This window comes from Sesamum indicum, linkage group LG7 (assembly GCF_026168435.1).
Source record: "Sesamum indicum cultivar Baizhima isolate 11 linkage group LG7, ASM2616843v1, whole genome shotgun sequence".
Taxonomy (NCBI): Eukaryota; Viridiplantae; Streptophyta; class Magnoliopsida; order Lamiales; family Pedaliaceae; genus Sesamum; species Sesamum indicum.
The window spans coordinates 2593333-2606568 of NC_142663.1; the positions used below are offsets into that span (position 1 = coordinate 2593333).

At 38.2% G+C, this 13236-nt stretch overlaps 1 protein-coding gene across 1 annotated transcript; it reads left to right on the forward strand.

Annotated features, from left to right (window-relative positions):
- Nucleotides 1-11: 11 nt before the first annotated feature.
- Nucleotides 12-8291, forward strand: LOC148787461 (uncharacterized). The gene is made up of 6 exons (XM_088882371.1): nt 12-918; nt 979-1924; nt 2279-5991; nt 6222-6243; nt 7283-7418; nt 8196-8291. The coding sequence occupies exons 1-6, from the start codon at nt 12-14 to the stop codon at nt 8289-8291; spliced, it is 5820 nt and encodes a 1939-aa protein (XP_088738497.1).
- The last annotated feature ends 4945 nt before the right edge of the window (nt 8292-13236 follow it).

The following is a 13236-nucleotide window of genomic DNA, read 5'->3' on the forward strand; positions in this document are numbered from 1 at the left end:
CTCGCCTTCCCATGGCGGAACAACCCCTCCGATCAGCAACCACCATCGGAGCCTCAATGCCTATGGAAACCTTGGTAGCCAACTCGGCCGGTGTCGATTCCAACTCGAACGAATCAACTCAGAAATTGCCCCCTGATTTGCATAAACATGCCGAGCAGCAAAAGTCAAGTTCTTTTATTAAATCATTTGCTGAAGCTGTCTCTAATTCGACAGGGAATCGGCGTCTTCATCAACATCCTTGCGATCTCCGAAAATTCTTTTTGGCCGACCATAACCCCCAACCACTCGGCATCAAGTCTGTTAACCATGGCCGACCCACTCTTTCATTTGCCGATGCTGAGACAGAGGAGCTCGCGGCGCCCTATCGATTTTCCCTTGTTGGAAAATTCTCACATGGAGCACCCCCTTACAGTCAAATGCACCAGCTTATTGCTAGATTGGGGATTCAAGGAGTGTTTACAGTCAGCATGATCAACTCCAAACACGCCCTTATCTCCCTTTCCAGCGAGTCAGACTATTCCCGCCTGTGGCTACGGCTCATTTGGTTTCTTCAAGGCTTCCCAATGAGAATTTTCAAATGGACGCCAACATTTACTCCGACGCAAGAATCATCTGTCGTTCCTATTTGGGTTTGCTTTCCTGAACTCCCTGCTCATTTATTTCGTAAGGAAGCTCTATTTTCTGTTGTTAGCATGGTTGGATCACCTTTGCAAATTGATGCTTTAACTCTTAACAAGTCTAAATTATCACAAGCTAGGGTTTGTGTGGAAATAGACCTGCTAAAACCTATCATTGAAGAATTTGACTTGCACATTAATGGTGTAACCATAGTGCAGAAAGTTGCTTTTGAAAATCTCCCTAAATACTGTTCTTTGTGCAAGCATGTGGGACATAAGGATATTGACTGCTTTTCGAAAGGTAATGCCCCTAAACCCCCACCCCGTAATAAGATCAACCACAAGCATCAATAATTTGCAGGAATTGAGATAAAACAAGCTCGTGATAAAGGAAAAAAGGTGACTGTGCCAGTTAGCCATCCCGCTGCCGACCATAATTCAGAAAGAAGCAAAGCGTCATCCCCAGCTGCAAAAGAGGAATGCTCAATCACCAACCAGCCAAAAAAGGGGGTCAAAGATCAACAGGAGAATGACAATCAAATTGAACATAGTCAGAGCCATGGAAAACAGGAGAACCTAAAGATGGATAACACAGGAACTCCAAACACTGTAGCTCATCAGGGAGCTGCCATACAGGAATGCACCTCTGACACTACCTTGATGCCACAAGGAGAAAATTGCACAGACAACATGGACAACTTCAACCTGAATGACCCATTAATTGCAGAATTATTGGACAGAGATTTGAATGCGGAAAGTCATGAACGAAGTTCCACAAGCAAACTGAAAGCCAAAGGAAAAGCTAAGAAGACCCCAAAAAGTGGTGACAAGGGCAGCACTTCAACAAAGGGAACAGGAACTAGAATCCTTTTAAGAGGAGAATGTAGCAATAAAAGACGAAGAAATAAGTTCCTTTCTGAGATGGATATAATTGAGATTCAAGCTACCGAGAAAACTAGTGAAAGTGAGGCTCAGGACACCAAAGAAAACAGCGGCAAAGAGGAAGAACTCACACCAATCTACAACAGATTTCAAAGCCTGGATGACGGTGACTCACTTTTGGAGCTTGACACTGAGCTCCAGCCACAAGTACAAGCAAGAGAACAGGAGATCAATCAAAATGTCAATGATATAGCACTGGAATCAAATCTCCAAGAACACATTTTGGAAGACTCAACTATGTCTAACAAGTTAAAGAGAAACAATTCCATGGAAGATAACTCTCTCAAGACAGGCAAAGTTGGAGGCAAAAGAAGAAAGAACAAAGGTAACAGTACTACTAGGACCCTCCCTAAAAGGTACACCAGGTCTGTTTCCTCTTCATCTCTACAATTTTAAATGACCAAAATTCTGATTTGGAATGTTCGAGGTATTGGTAAAATAGATAAACAAAAAATTCTCTTGGATATGCTTTTAACTCATAGACCCCATATTTTGGTTTTGCTGGAACCTTTTATTCACGTCGAAGATGCTTCTTTCATTCACAGGTTTGGTTTTCATTCTGTTTTCTCTAACATTTCTAACAAAATTTGGTGCCTTGCTCAGTTTGGTTTTGATGTTCAAGTGGTACTGAATACTAATCAACTCCTTCATGTGAAAATTAGTTCGATACTTCTTCAAAAGGAAATTTTTTGTAGTTTTGTATATGCCAAATGTTACAGGAATCCTAGGAGAGTGTTGTGGGAAGAGCTTAAAAGAATTTCCCTCAACAAGGTTCCTTGGATTGTTGGAGGAGATTTCAACACTATGCTTCACACACATGAAAACCAAGGAGGCACCATCAGCAGCTTGGGCTCTATTGAGGACTTCAATGACATGGTCTTGGAGAGTGGATTAACTGATGCAGGATTTGAAGGGGAGCCTTTCACGTGGACTAACAAAAGGGTTTGGAGGCACTTAGATAGAGTCTTATATTCTCAAGAATGGGCTGAATTATTCAATTCCACCAGAGTTTCACATCTCCCCAGAAGATTGTCAGATCACCATCCTTTGTTAATTACTGCCATTAGAAAAAAGGAAAATGTTCCCTCCTCTTTCAGATTTCAGCATATGTGGATTATGCACCATAACTTCCAAGATATGGTTAAACAATCCTGGGGTGCCCCGGTACAGGGATATGGTATGTATAGATTGCAACAAAAGCTATATAGGTTGAAGGATCACTTGAAGCAGTGGAACAAGGATAATTTTGGTAATGTCTTCTCTTTAGTGGACCAAGCCAAGGCTGCTGCTAATGAAGCGGAGAAGCAGTTTGATAGGCTGCCATCTGAAGCCAATTTGATCAACCTTAATAGACAAAATGTTGCTCTTATCCATGCTCTTAACCTTGAATCCAAGTTTTGGAGGCAGAAAAGCAACTGCAAATGGCTTGAAGCGGGAGAAAGGAACACCAAATTCTTTCACGCCTCTGTCAAGAAGAAAAGGTTGAAATCCAGAATCTCCAGAGTGATGGACAATCAACAAGAAATTACTGACTCTGCTCAAATTAAGGATTCTGCTGTTCACTTCTTTGAAAGTCTCCTATGTGATACCTCTACCGCCTCTCTTCCTCATGATTTTCCATTTCAATTTCCTCAAATTCATCAAGATGTCCTCCTTAACCTCTGTCAAGGTCCCTCCCAAGATGATATTAAAGATGTTGTCTTCTCTATTAATAAAGATAATGCAGCTGGGCCTGATGGATTCTCTTTAGCATTCTATCAAGCCTGCTGGAATACTATCGCAGAGGATGTCACTGAAGCTGTCATGGATTTTTTCAGGGGCACCCCTATGCCCAGAAGCTTCTCTGCCACATCTATCATTCTTATCCCTAAGAATGACTCCCCCCAATCCTGGTCTGAGTTCAGACCTATCTCCCTCTGCAATGTTACCAATAAGATCATGTCCAAGCTTCTTTACACTAAAATCTCCCAAGCTCTTCCTAGCCTCATTTCCCCATCTCAGAGTGGTTTTGTGCCTGGTAGGCTGATTGCTGACAATATCCTTCTGGCTCAAGAAATGACACATCATCTTGACATGAGACATAGCAAAGGGAATCTTATCTTAAAATTGGATATGTCTAAGGCTTATGACTGGGTGAACTGGAAATTTCTCTATGTGATTCTTGAGAAGATGGGTTTCCCCACCAGATTTATTGTCCTCATCAAGCACGCTATCGAAAATTGTTGGTTTACCATTCTGGTTAATGGAGAACCCTCTGGTTTCTTCAAATCTACTCAAGGCCTTAGACAAGGTGACCCAATTTCCCCTGCTTTATTCATCCTCGCTGCAGAGGCCCTTTCCACAGGGCTTAATCACCTTTTCTCACAGAATCCTGACATGTTCTATCAAACGGGGTGTAAAACTAGAGTGTCTCACCTGGCCTATGCGGATGACTTCATCATTTTCACAAAATGTGAAGAACACTCTCTGACCAAATTGATGCAATTCCTGGAGCTATATGAAGACCAATCTGGCCAAAAAATCAATCACTCCAAGAGTTTCTTTATCCCTAGTAAGAAGGCCAATAACATTGCCCACAGAATCAAATCCATTACAGGCTTCAACCTCAAGTGTCTCCCTATCACCTATCTTGGAGCTCCTCTGCACAAAGGTCATAAGAAGAAAATTCTTTTTGAACCCCTTATTGACAAAATCAGAAACAGGATCAGTGGATGGGAGCATAAACATCTTTCACAAGGGGGTAGACTTCAACTTATCAAAAGTGTTCTTTCCTCCATGCCTGTATATCTTCTTCAAGTTTTGAGCCCTCCTATTGGCACTCTTCAAAAAATTGAACAACTTTTTGCTAAATTCTTTTGGGGATCCACTACTGACCACAGAAAAATTCATTGGGTTAAATGGGCTTTCATCTGCTATCCTTGTGAAGAAGGGGGTTTGGGCATCAGAAACATTAGAGATACTGTCACAGCCTTCACTCATAAACTCTGGTGGCGGATGAGACAAAATAATTCTCTATGGGCCAACTTCACTATCAGTAGATATTGTAAAAAGTCTACACTTGCCTCTACTAAAGCTAAATCGAAGGACTCTAACATTTGGAGAAGAATTTGCAGCATGAAAGCCATTTCTCAGGAGAACATTTTTTGGAGCCTTGGAGCTGGTAATGTATCTTTCTGGTATGATTGTTGGCTCCCTGCAGGCACCCTTCATTCCCTCATACACCCCATCAGAGCGTCTAATGCCCTGGTCAAGAATTTTTGGACCAACCACACTTGGGATATTGATAAATTGAAGGAAGTTGTTCCTCAGCTTATCATGGAGCTTATTTTGCAGACCCCCATTCATCCTCAGCATCAAGATTTTATGCATTGGAAACCATCCCCTCACGGCTCCTTTTCTACTAAATCAGCTTGGGAGATTACTAGAGATCACAAACCTTCCCTACCCATCTTCAAAAATCTCTGGTCCCCCCTTGTCAGGCCTACCATTTCTATCTTCATTTGGAAAGTCCTCCATAACTGGATACCAGTGGACAGCAGACTCAAACAAAAGGGCATCTCTTTGGCCTCTAGATGTGTTTGTTGTTTGAAGGAGGAAGAGACTATCCCTCACCTTTTCCTTCATAACAAGGTTTCCCTTGAAGTTTGGAACTTCTTTGCCTCCAAATTTCAACTCAACATTCCAATCACAGACAATTTTTTCATGATCCTGCAAGCCTGGAGAAGCAATATTTCTAATCAACTTCACATCAGAGATATTCTTCCCCCGTTGATCATTTGGTACATTTGGATTTGCAGGAATGCAGCCATATTTGAGGGGGCTCCTTTCAAAGCTAATTGTATCATCTCTCAAACCCTCAATTATCTTCATCTTCTCGGTAAAACCAACCTCATGAGAACTATACACTGGAGAGGGGACAGATCTGTTGTTTCTCTTCTTAAAATTTCCCTCCCGCCTCATACGATATCATCCAAAATCTCTATTGTTAAGTGGATTAAGCCAGATAGGGGATGGTTCAAATTGAACACAGATGGGGCCTCAAAAGGAAATCCAGGTGTGGCAGGAGCAGGTGGAATAATCAGAAATCATCTTGGTCAGGCCGTCTTTGCATTCCAGGAACACCTTGGGCTCAGCTCCAACACTGCAGCTGAGTTAAAAGCTATATACAGAGGTGTTAAATTGTGCATTGATAGCAACATTAGAAAAATTTGGGTAGAAACTGATGCGAACATTGCCATCAAGCTCATTTCGTCTCCCCCCCAAGGGCCATGGCACCTTCAAAATTTGCTGCAACAAATTAGAGAACTTCTATCCCAAACTGAGTTCAAGATATCACACATTTTTAGAGAGGGTAACCAAGTGGCCGATTACTTTGCTAACCAAGCATGTTTCAATCAACATCTCAGCATTCTATCCCCTGATAATGTCACAGGTATTCCTAAAGGTTTGATTAGACTTGACGCATGCTCCTTCCCTGCTATTAGAATTAGAAGTTCTAGCACCTTTAATTTCAGTTAAATTTTTGGTTTTCCAATTAGGGGTACTTCATTACTATTGTTTCTTTGCTGATACGTGTTGTGACCAATGTCTCTATGGAAACCTTTGGCCTGTTACTTCTGTTGTTTGCCTTTGTCTATTTGCTTGTTGTTATATCTTTTGTAGGTTTTTTGAACCCCTTCCACAGGTTTAAAGGCTGCCAGTCATACAAACTTGATCTCCGCGTTAATACTAATGTTCATTATTTATCCTTTTGGAACATTACACACTCTGGCTTGGCCTTCTTGTACAGATTTATTTGTAGGTGTTGTGCGATTCATGATGTGGTGGGATAACAAAAAGCTTTTTGATTCGCCATAGTTTTACTAGTACACCTGTCTTTTGTTGTAAGGGAGTAGTACTCCTCGTTCATTGTTGCTCTATTTGTAAGGGAGTAGTACTCCTTGTTTATGGCTTTGCTAGAAATTCTAGGGAGGTAGCTCTCCCCAATGTAAGTATTTTGTGAATTTTAATATAGAAGGACTGGGAACTCCGAAAAGTTCCCCCCACCTCTAGGTGGTTTTAATAAAAAAAAAAAAAAAAAGAAGCAGTTGAAAGTCACTAACCAATTCAACTTCTAATACTTAGCTTAATTGCTAAGAAGTTGTCTATCTAATAATATTAGAAACGCTACTGTCATAGGAAAATGGTGAAACTAAATAGTTACTAATAAAAACGCTATTGTTGTTTATATGAATAGCAACTTTCCACGAAGTTGGCTAACAACTAGCAACCTAAATCTTCTTCAGCTCCAGTCTTCATCAACTGCATGAATGTCTGTCTTTAATCCGCCGGACTTGGGACAAAACCAATCAACCCAAGCTTGCCAATCAAAGAGTGGAAGATAGGTCCTGTTAAGGATTTTGTAAATATGTCAGCTAATTTTTCCTTAGATGGGATATATGAAGGTGCAAAAAACCAGATTAATAATGGTCTCGAACAAGATGTTAATCAATTTCGAGGTGTTTGATCTATTCGTGAAAAATAGGGTTGCTAACAATGTGTAGAGATGCACTGTTATCGCAAAGGAAGGGAATGGGCTTAGGAATTGAAATATGAAGGTCCTGTAAAAGAGCAGAAATCCATAAAAGCTCACAAGCTGTGGATCTCATGGCTCCGTATTCCGCTTCAACTGTTAGAACGAGAAACTGTACTTTGTTTCTTTGTTTTTCTGGAGATTAAAGCAGGTCCCGAGAAAATGCAGTATCCTGTAAGAGACCTCCTGCTATCTGGGCAAGAAGCCCAGTCAGCATCACGGTATGCTTGAAGACTGAAGTGCGTGTTGGAGGGAAAAAAGAGACCTTTCTGGGAAGTCCCTTTAAGGTAATTTACCAAGTGTACAACTGCATCGATATTCAGCCTGGTAAAACTAAGATAAAGAAATCTGCCCACCATTCTTCTGTAAACTGCTGGATGAGGGAGCACATTGTTTGATTTAGCTGTAAACTTAATTCCTGCTGGAAGTGGTGTATTTATTTTTTTTGCTTCTAGCAATCCCAAATCTGTTTAAATAACACTTTACTTCTGTAATTTGAGATGCTGATGGACCTGCAATCAAAATCTCATCTACATAAACTAATAATGCAATAAAACCTGCAGAAGAAGATTTGGTGAACAAACAATAGTCATTATTAGATTGTTTGAAACCAAAAGATTCCATCTTTGAGGTGAATTCATAGTTCTACTAGCACGATACTTGCTTGAGTCCATAAAGCGACTTTTTTTGTCTGCAAACATGGCCGGGAGGCACTGAATAACCCTTTGGTGCATTCATGTAAATTTTCTCATCCAAATATCCATGTGAGAAAGCGTTGTTGACATCTAGTTGGTGGATATGCCATCCTGCAGATGTAGCAACAGCAAAGGAGAGTCTTTACTGCCACGACCTTAGCAACAGGTGAAAAACTCTCAAAGAAACCCACCCCCTCTATTTGGTTGTAACCTTTGGCAACAATCTGGCTTTGTGCCTATCAATTGTCCCGTCTGGTCTAAATTTAAGTTTACAAATCCATCTACAATCTATAGCTCTTTTACCATGAGGCAATGGTGTTATATCCCAAGTTTGGTTATTTTCCAAAGCCTTTATCTCTGCTTTCATAGCATGTATCCAATCTGGTTGAGTTGCTGCTTGGTGGTAGGTTTGTGGTTCCTGAAAATTGGAAACAGAAGCAACAAAAGGAGCATGTGAAGCAGTAATAGCAGAGATAATAAGAGAGGCTTGAGCAGCAGAATAGTTACATATAAAATCATTCATCTAAGAAGGTTTAGATTGTTCTAGTATACCTCCTAAGTTCTGGAGCTATGTGATCTAGGACTTTCTCCTCCACATTAGTGGATGTATATAAGTTGAATTTAGTATCAGAAATATTTAAGGGCAAGGGAAGTGAACATGTGATAGCATCAGTTTGTTCTCCTTTGTAAGGAAAAATGCTTTCATGGAAAACATCTCTACTTACTAATGTAACTTTTCTTTCAATATCATACAGTTTATATCCTTTTTGTCCATGCATATAACCAGGAAAAACACATTTTGGTACCTTTGAATCAAATTCGAATTTAAAAGGCAAAGTATTAGTAGCAAAATAAAGTCAACCAAAAACCTTTATGTGTTGATAGTTGACAGGTTTGTTATACAATTTCTCATAAGGGATACTCCGGTTAAGAGTTGGAGTAGGTATTCAATTAATAATATAAGTTGCTGTGGAAATGGCGTCAGTCCAAAACATCTTAGGTAATTGCAACTTGTAAGAAGTGCTTGTGTTTCCTTTCAACTATCCCATTTTGCTGAGGTGTATTATACAAGTTTTATAATGCAAAATGCCTTCATTTCTCAAAAATTCTTGGGATATTGGTTACTCAAAGACTCACTGTCATTATTAGTTCTTATAACTTTAATCTACTTATGGCTTGTTTACATTTAGGTTTAAGTCTGAATTGTGTCATTTATCCAATTATGTAAATTATTTCCTTTTCATGATATTGGCTCAGTCTGAATCCTACAAGGTTGATTCAGCTTGATATGAAATCAGACCAGATGTAGCCTGATGGAGAAATCCAGGCGGAAGCAGACCTTTTCCCTACGTTTTCTTACTATTAATCTATCAAATCCTACAACAAATTCATTCTAGTCCTGTCAACCATTTATCCAAACAACGAAAGTGAATGTGCCCTTACTAAACTGAGTATTGATCATTTTGTGAAAACATATCAACAAAGGTATAGTATTTGTTTTCTGTTTCATAAAAAAAGTCCACATGCATCTTGTTTAGTGATCTAGTAAACTACAAAAAATATCATATTATTGGAATTGCTTTTTCATAAATTTGTAACGCATTTTTTTTAACGAGTTTTGTAACGAAAAGGCATACCTCGGTTAGACGAGGCATTACAAAGTATTTGTAATGGCTTGGCAAAAAACCGTTACAATTTGTAACGATTTTTGTGACTGCGAATTGAAGCTGTTACAAATCTAGTGACATGAAAAAAATTAATTTTTTGGACCGCTTTTGTAATGGCTAGGTTGGATTTGATATAATTGTTATTTAACGGCCTTTGTAACAAATGTAGGTATGATTTTGCTAGATATTTAGTACAGTTTTTGTAATACTCTTTGTAACTATTTTGTAATATATTTGTATCTGTTTTTGGGACTGCATTCGTAACTGCTTTTGTAATGATTTTTGGAACGGCCTAGTTTCTAATTAGTAACTGCTTTTGGCACATTCTTTCTAACGGCCTGACCGATTTTACCTTTTATTGGTGTATTACAAAATTTGTTACAAATGCAACTATAAAATTATTATTTTTTATATATTTTAATATTTATTTTATTTAATATAATTTAATATTTTTTTTAAAATTAAGTAAATGAATTTATATAAAACACACATAATATAAGAAAAAATAATAATAATTTAATTACAAAAGTTAAAATATTAGTACAAAATTTATTTTTACAAAATACAAAAAAAAAGTCTAATCTAAGATATTATCTCCAGTGGCCGCGTGTTCGCCGCCGTCAGGTGCCGAGGGATCAGCTGGAGTTTCGGGCGCTAGATAATCGGGCCAGTTGGGGGCTCGAGTGCCAACACCTAATCATCTATGTGGGGTGCTGGGCTTGTGGTGGCGACGGCGAGGGAGCGGTCGACTAGGTCGCTTGTGATGGTCCAACAATCGAGTGGTGGGCCTCAGAGTCAAGCCGGAATACTTGGCCCCTCTTCCGGCCGCCTGCTGCTCGTCCGGGGCCACACGGCCTTGGGAGGACAATGGTAGCTCTTCATTGCTGTTCTGCTACCTCTGGCATTTCTCCATCACCCTCAAGAACATCTGCTGCGAACATGTTAAATAATTAGATTGAAAAATATATAAAATTAAAAGAATAAATGATGTATAGATTTATAATTACTTACCGCGACCTCTTCCGCCCTCTTGCCGCTCCACTGGCTATCCTCCCTCTTTTGGTAGACCTTCTCAAACACCTCCATTTGAGTGACGGGGTGTCCGAGTTGTGTCTTCTGTTAAAAAATTAATTTAAAAAATGATTAGAAATAAGAAAAACATTAAATGAAATTACAAATATGCGTTGAAATACTTACCATCTTTCGGTTGTGCGCCCTAACAAATGACGACCCCGCTGTAGACGGTCCCAGCTACTTCTGGTTTGCTACCCTATTGATCTTATTCTTGGCCGACTCTGCCTGGAATTCTAGGCTCGACTAGAACTCCAGGAGCTAGCGCCATATCTCCTAGGCCAACCACAGTGGTCGGGCTAACTAGTTTCGGGTGTTAGCGAACCGCTTTCACAGGAACTTCCCCGCCTGCGGCTTGACGAGTTTGAACATTGACCCATCATCGTAGTCCCACCCGCACGACATTTGAAAAATTGACAAATAAAAAATATATAAATATTTAATTTGAAAAATATAAATATTACATAAAATTAAATAATATTGTTATTCCCATCTGGACCTATGTACTGCTGGCCCCCGCCGCCGCATCTAAGCCCACTGCGGGGGAGTATTCAAGTATCGACAGTGCTGGAACACTCCCTTTGAAGATGGGGCAGCTGGAGGTGCATCTGCTGGCTCATCCTGGGGAGGGGTGGGAGGACCACGGCTGCGAGCGCGACCACGACCCCGGCCACGGCCTCGTCTCAGGGGTGGCGGAGCACCGATCGTCATTATTTACAATTTAAAAATGCATTAACATTAAAAACACATAATTGCGTTTTATTATTGAATAAATTATATTTTTTTGTAATTTGCCTAATAATTGCAGTGAGGTCCAAATTTTGCCTATAAATTGCATTAAGGTCTATATTTTTTTTGAAATGCATAATTTTTTTAAAAACTGCAATAAAGTTCAAATTGCCGTAAAATTACATTAAGCTCCTCTAATTTCCTAAAAATTTTATTCAGGTGCATAAATTTTCTAAAAATTACCTTGGCGTCCTTAATTTTTTAATAATTTTATAAAATTCTAATAATTGTACAATTTACCATATTTTGATGATGATTATACCTTCCTTTTAAGCTAAAATACTCCCAATCACATGGATTTATTGCATTACCAGCTCCAATGGTATGATGAGGAGTAAAAATGGAAAAAAATGAGCTAAAAATGGCAATTAAAGGCATTTAAGGAAGGAAGGAATAAATTGTGACATATCTGCTGATCCGACTAGACGCGCCCTCGCTTAATGCTGCGGTCAACTGTGAAGAAAAAGGAAAGATGTGATTTATGCTAAAGAAAAAGGGATGATTGCTCTATAATTTTAGAAAAAATCCTTTGGGATATTTGGCTGATGTAAAGGAATGATTTATTAACTTTTTAGAGCTAATAATATACCTAACCATCCTTTATGTCTAGATTCATAGGATGCTTATAGTATAAATAGGAGGACATCTCAAATCCATTAGGCTATCCATCTCAAATTCCACTTCTTTTTAGTGTGTTTTCCTATAACATGTTAGGCTAATTTTCTTATTTTCTTATTAAGGTTAAGGTGATTGCTTCATTCCTAAATATTGTGCGATATGCTTACTACTCTCGTTAAAATAAGTATTTATATTATTCTCTGTACTCTTACTACAAACATTTGTTTTATGAATAATGCAGTCTGTCGTTCATTATCAAGAAGATTTGCTTTGCTAATCGAACATTGCAAATCCTTGTAATTATTTGTTTAGTTCAATAATTAGTAGCAACATAGAATGATTAATTATATCAGAGTAGTTAATTATGTTATAGGAAATGCATGATCTAACTTAAATGAATTATACTAATAGGAACTTGTTAGTTAGAATCAGGGCTTTCTAACTCTTAATGTTGTTGATGGATAAAATCTTGTGGACGCTTCCAGAGTTGTTCATTGATTAGAGATTTAGCCAATGGTCGTACCTTGGCTAACAAAGGTACGGAAAAGTGAGGTCATTAGATTGTACCAATGACCATAACTAGTTTATTTGTTTAAACAAGTGTTATATTTACATTGATGATCAATCAATGCAATCAAGCTCTTAGCCAGAAAAGTATTCTCTTATATTTATTCTTTTTAATTTCATTTTGTCTCCAATTTAATTTATTTTTTATTTTCTTCACAATCAAAATTCCCCCCCAACTATTTTTATTTTTGAAGAAATCGACTTGAAGCCAATCCTTGAGGAATCGATCCTACTCCCACTTCTATAAAAGTGTCCATAGAAATTATTTTTTGTGGTCCTCTAATTTTCTAAAAATTTCATTTAGGTGCATAATTTTACTAAAAATTGCATTATTGTCCTTAATTTTCTAGTAATTTTATTAAAATTTCTAATTTCCTAAATTACATTAAGGTCCTCTAATTTACAGAAAAATACATAAATATTTCCTAAAAATTACATATAAAGTTGAGAAAATTACAAAAAATTATAGAAAATTGCACAATTTTGTTTTTTCAAAATTACAAAATTCCCAAAAAAATTTCAAAAATTATGAAAAATTTTTGAATTTTTTTTTTAAATTATAGACAATCCCAAAAGAGGAAGAAGGGAAGAAGAAAAATCAGCCAAGTGTTGTTTATATATATAAATTTTGTAACGGTCAGAGCCGTTACAAAAACCGTGCCAAAGAGACTTACAAAATTTGAAAAGCCGTTACAAAA

What these genes read in the sequence shown, in the direction of transcription:
- LOC148787461 (XM_088882371.1), top strand. Translation starts at nt 12, where the DNA reads ATGGCGGAACAACCCCTCCGATCAGCAACCACCATCGGAGCCTCAATG. An exon ending in ATCCCCTGATAATGTCACAG is followed by an intron (nt 5,992 to 6,221) that starts GTATTCCTAAAG and finishes TATCTTTTGTAG; the next exon opens with GTTTTTTGAACCCCTTCCAC. An exon ending in TTTTTGAACCCCTTCCACAG is followed by an intron (nt 6,244 to 7,282) that starts GTTTAAAGGCTG and finishes AGATTAAAGCAG; the next exon opens with GTCCCGAGAAAATGCAGTAT.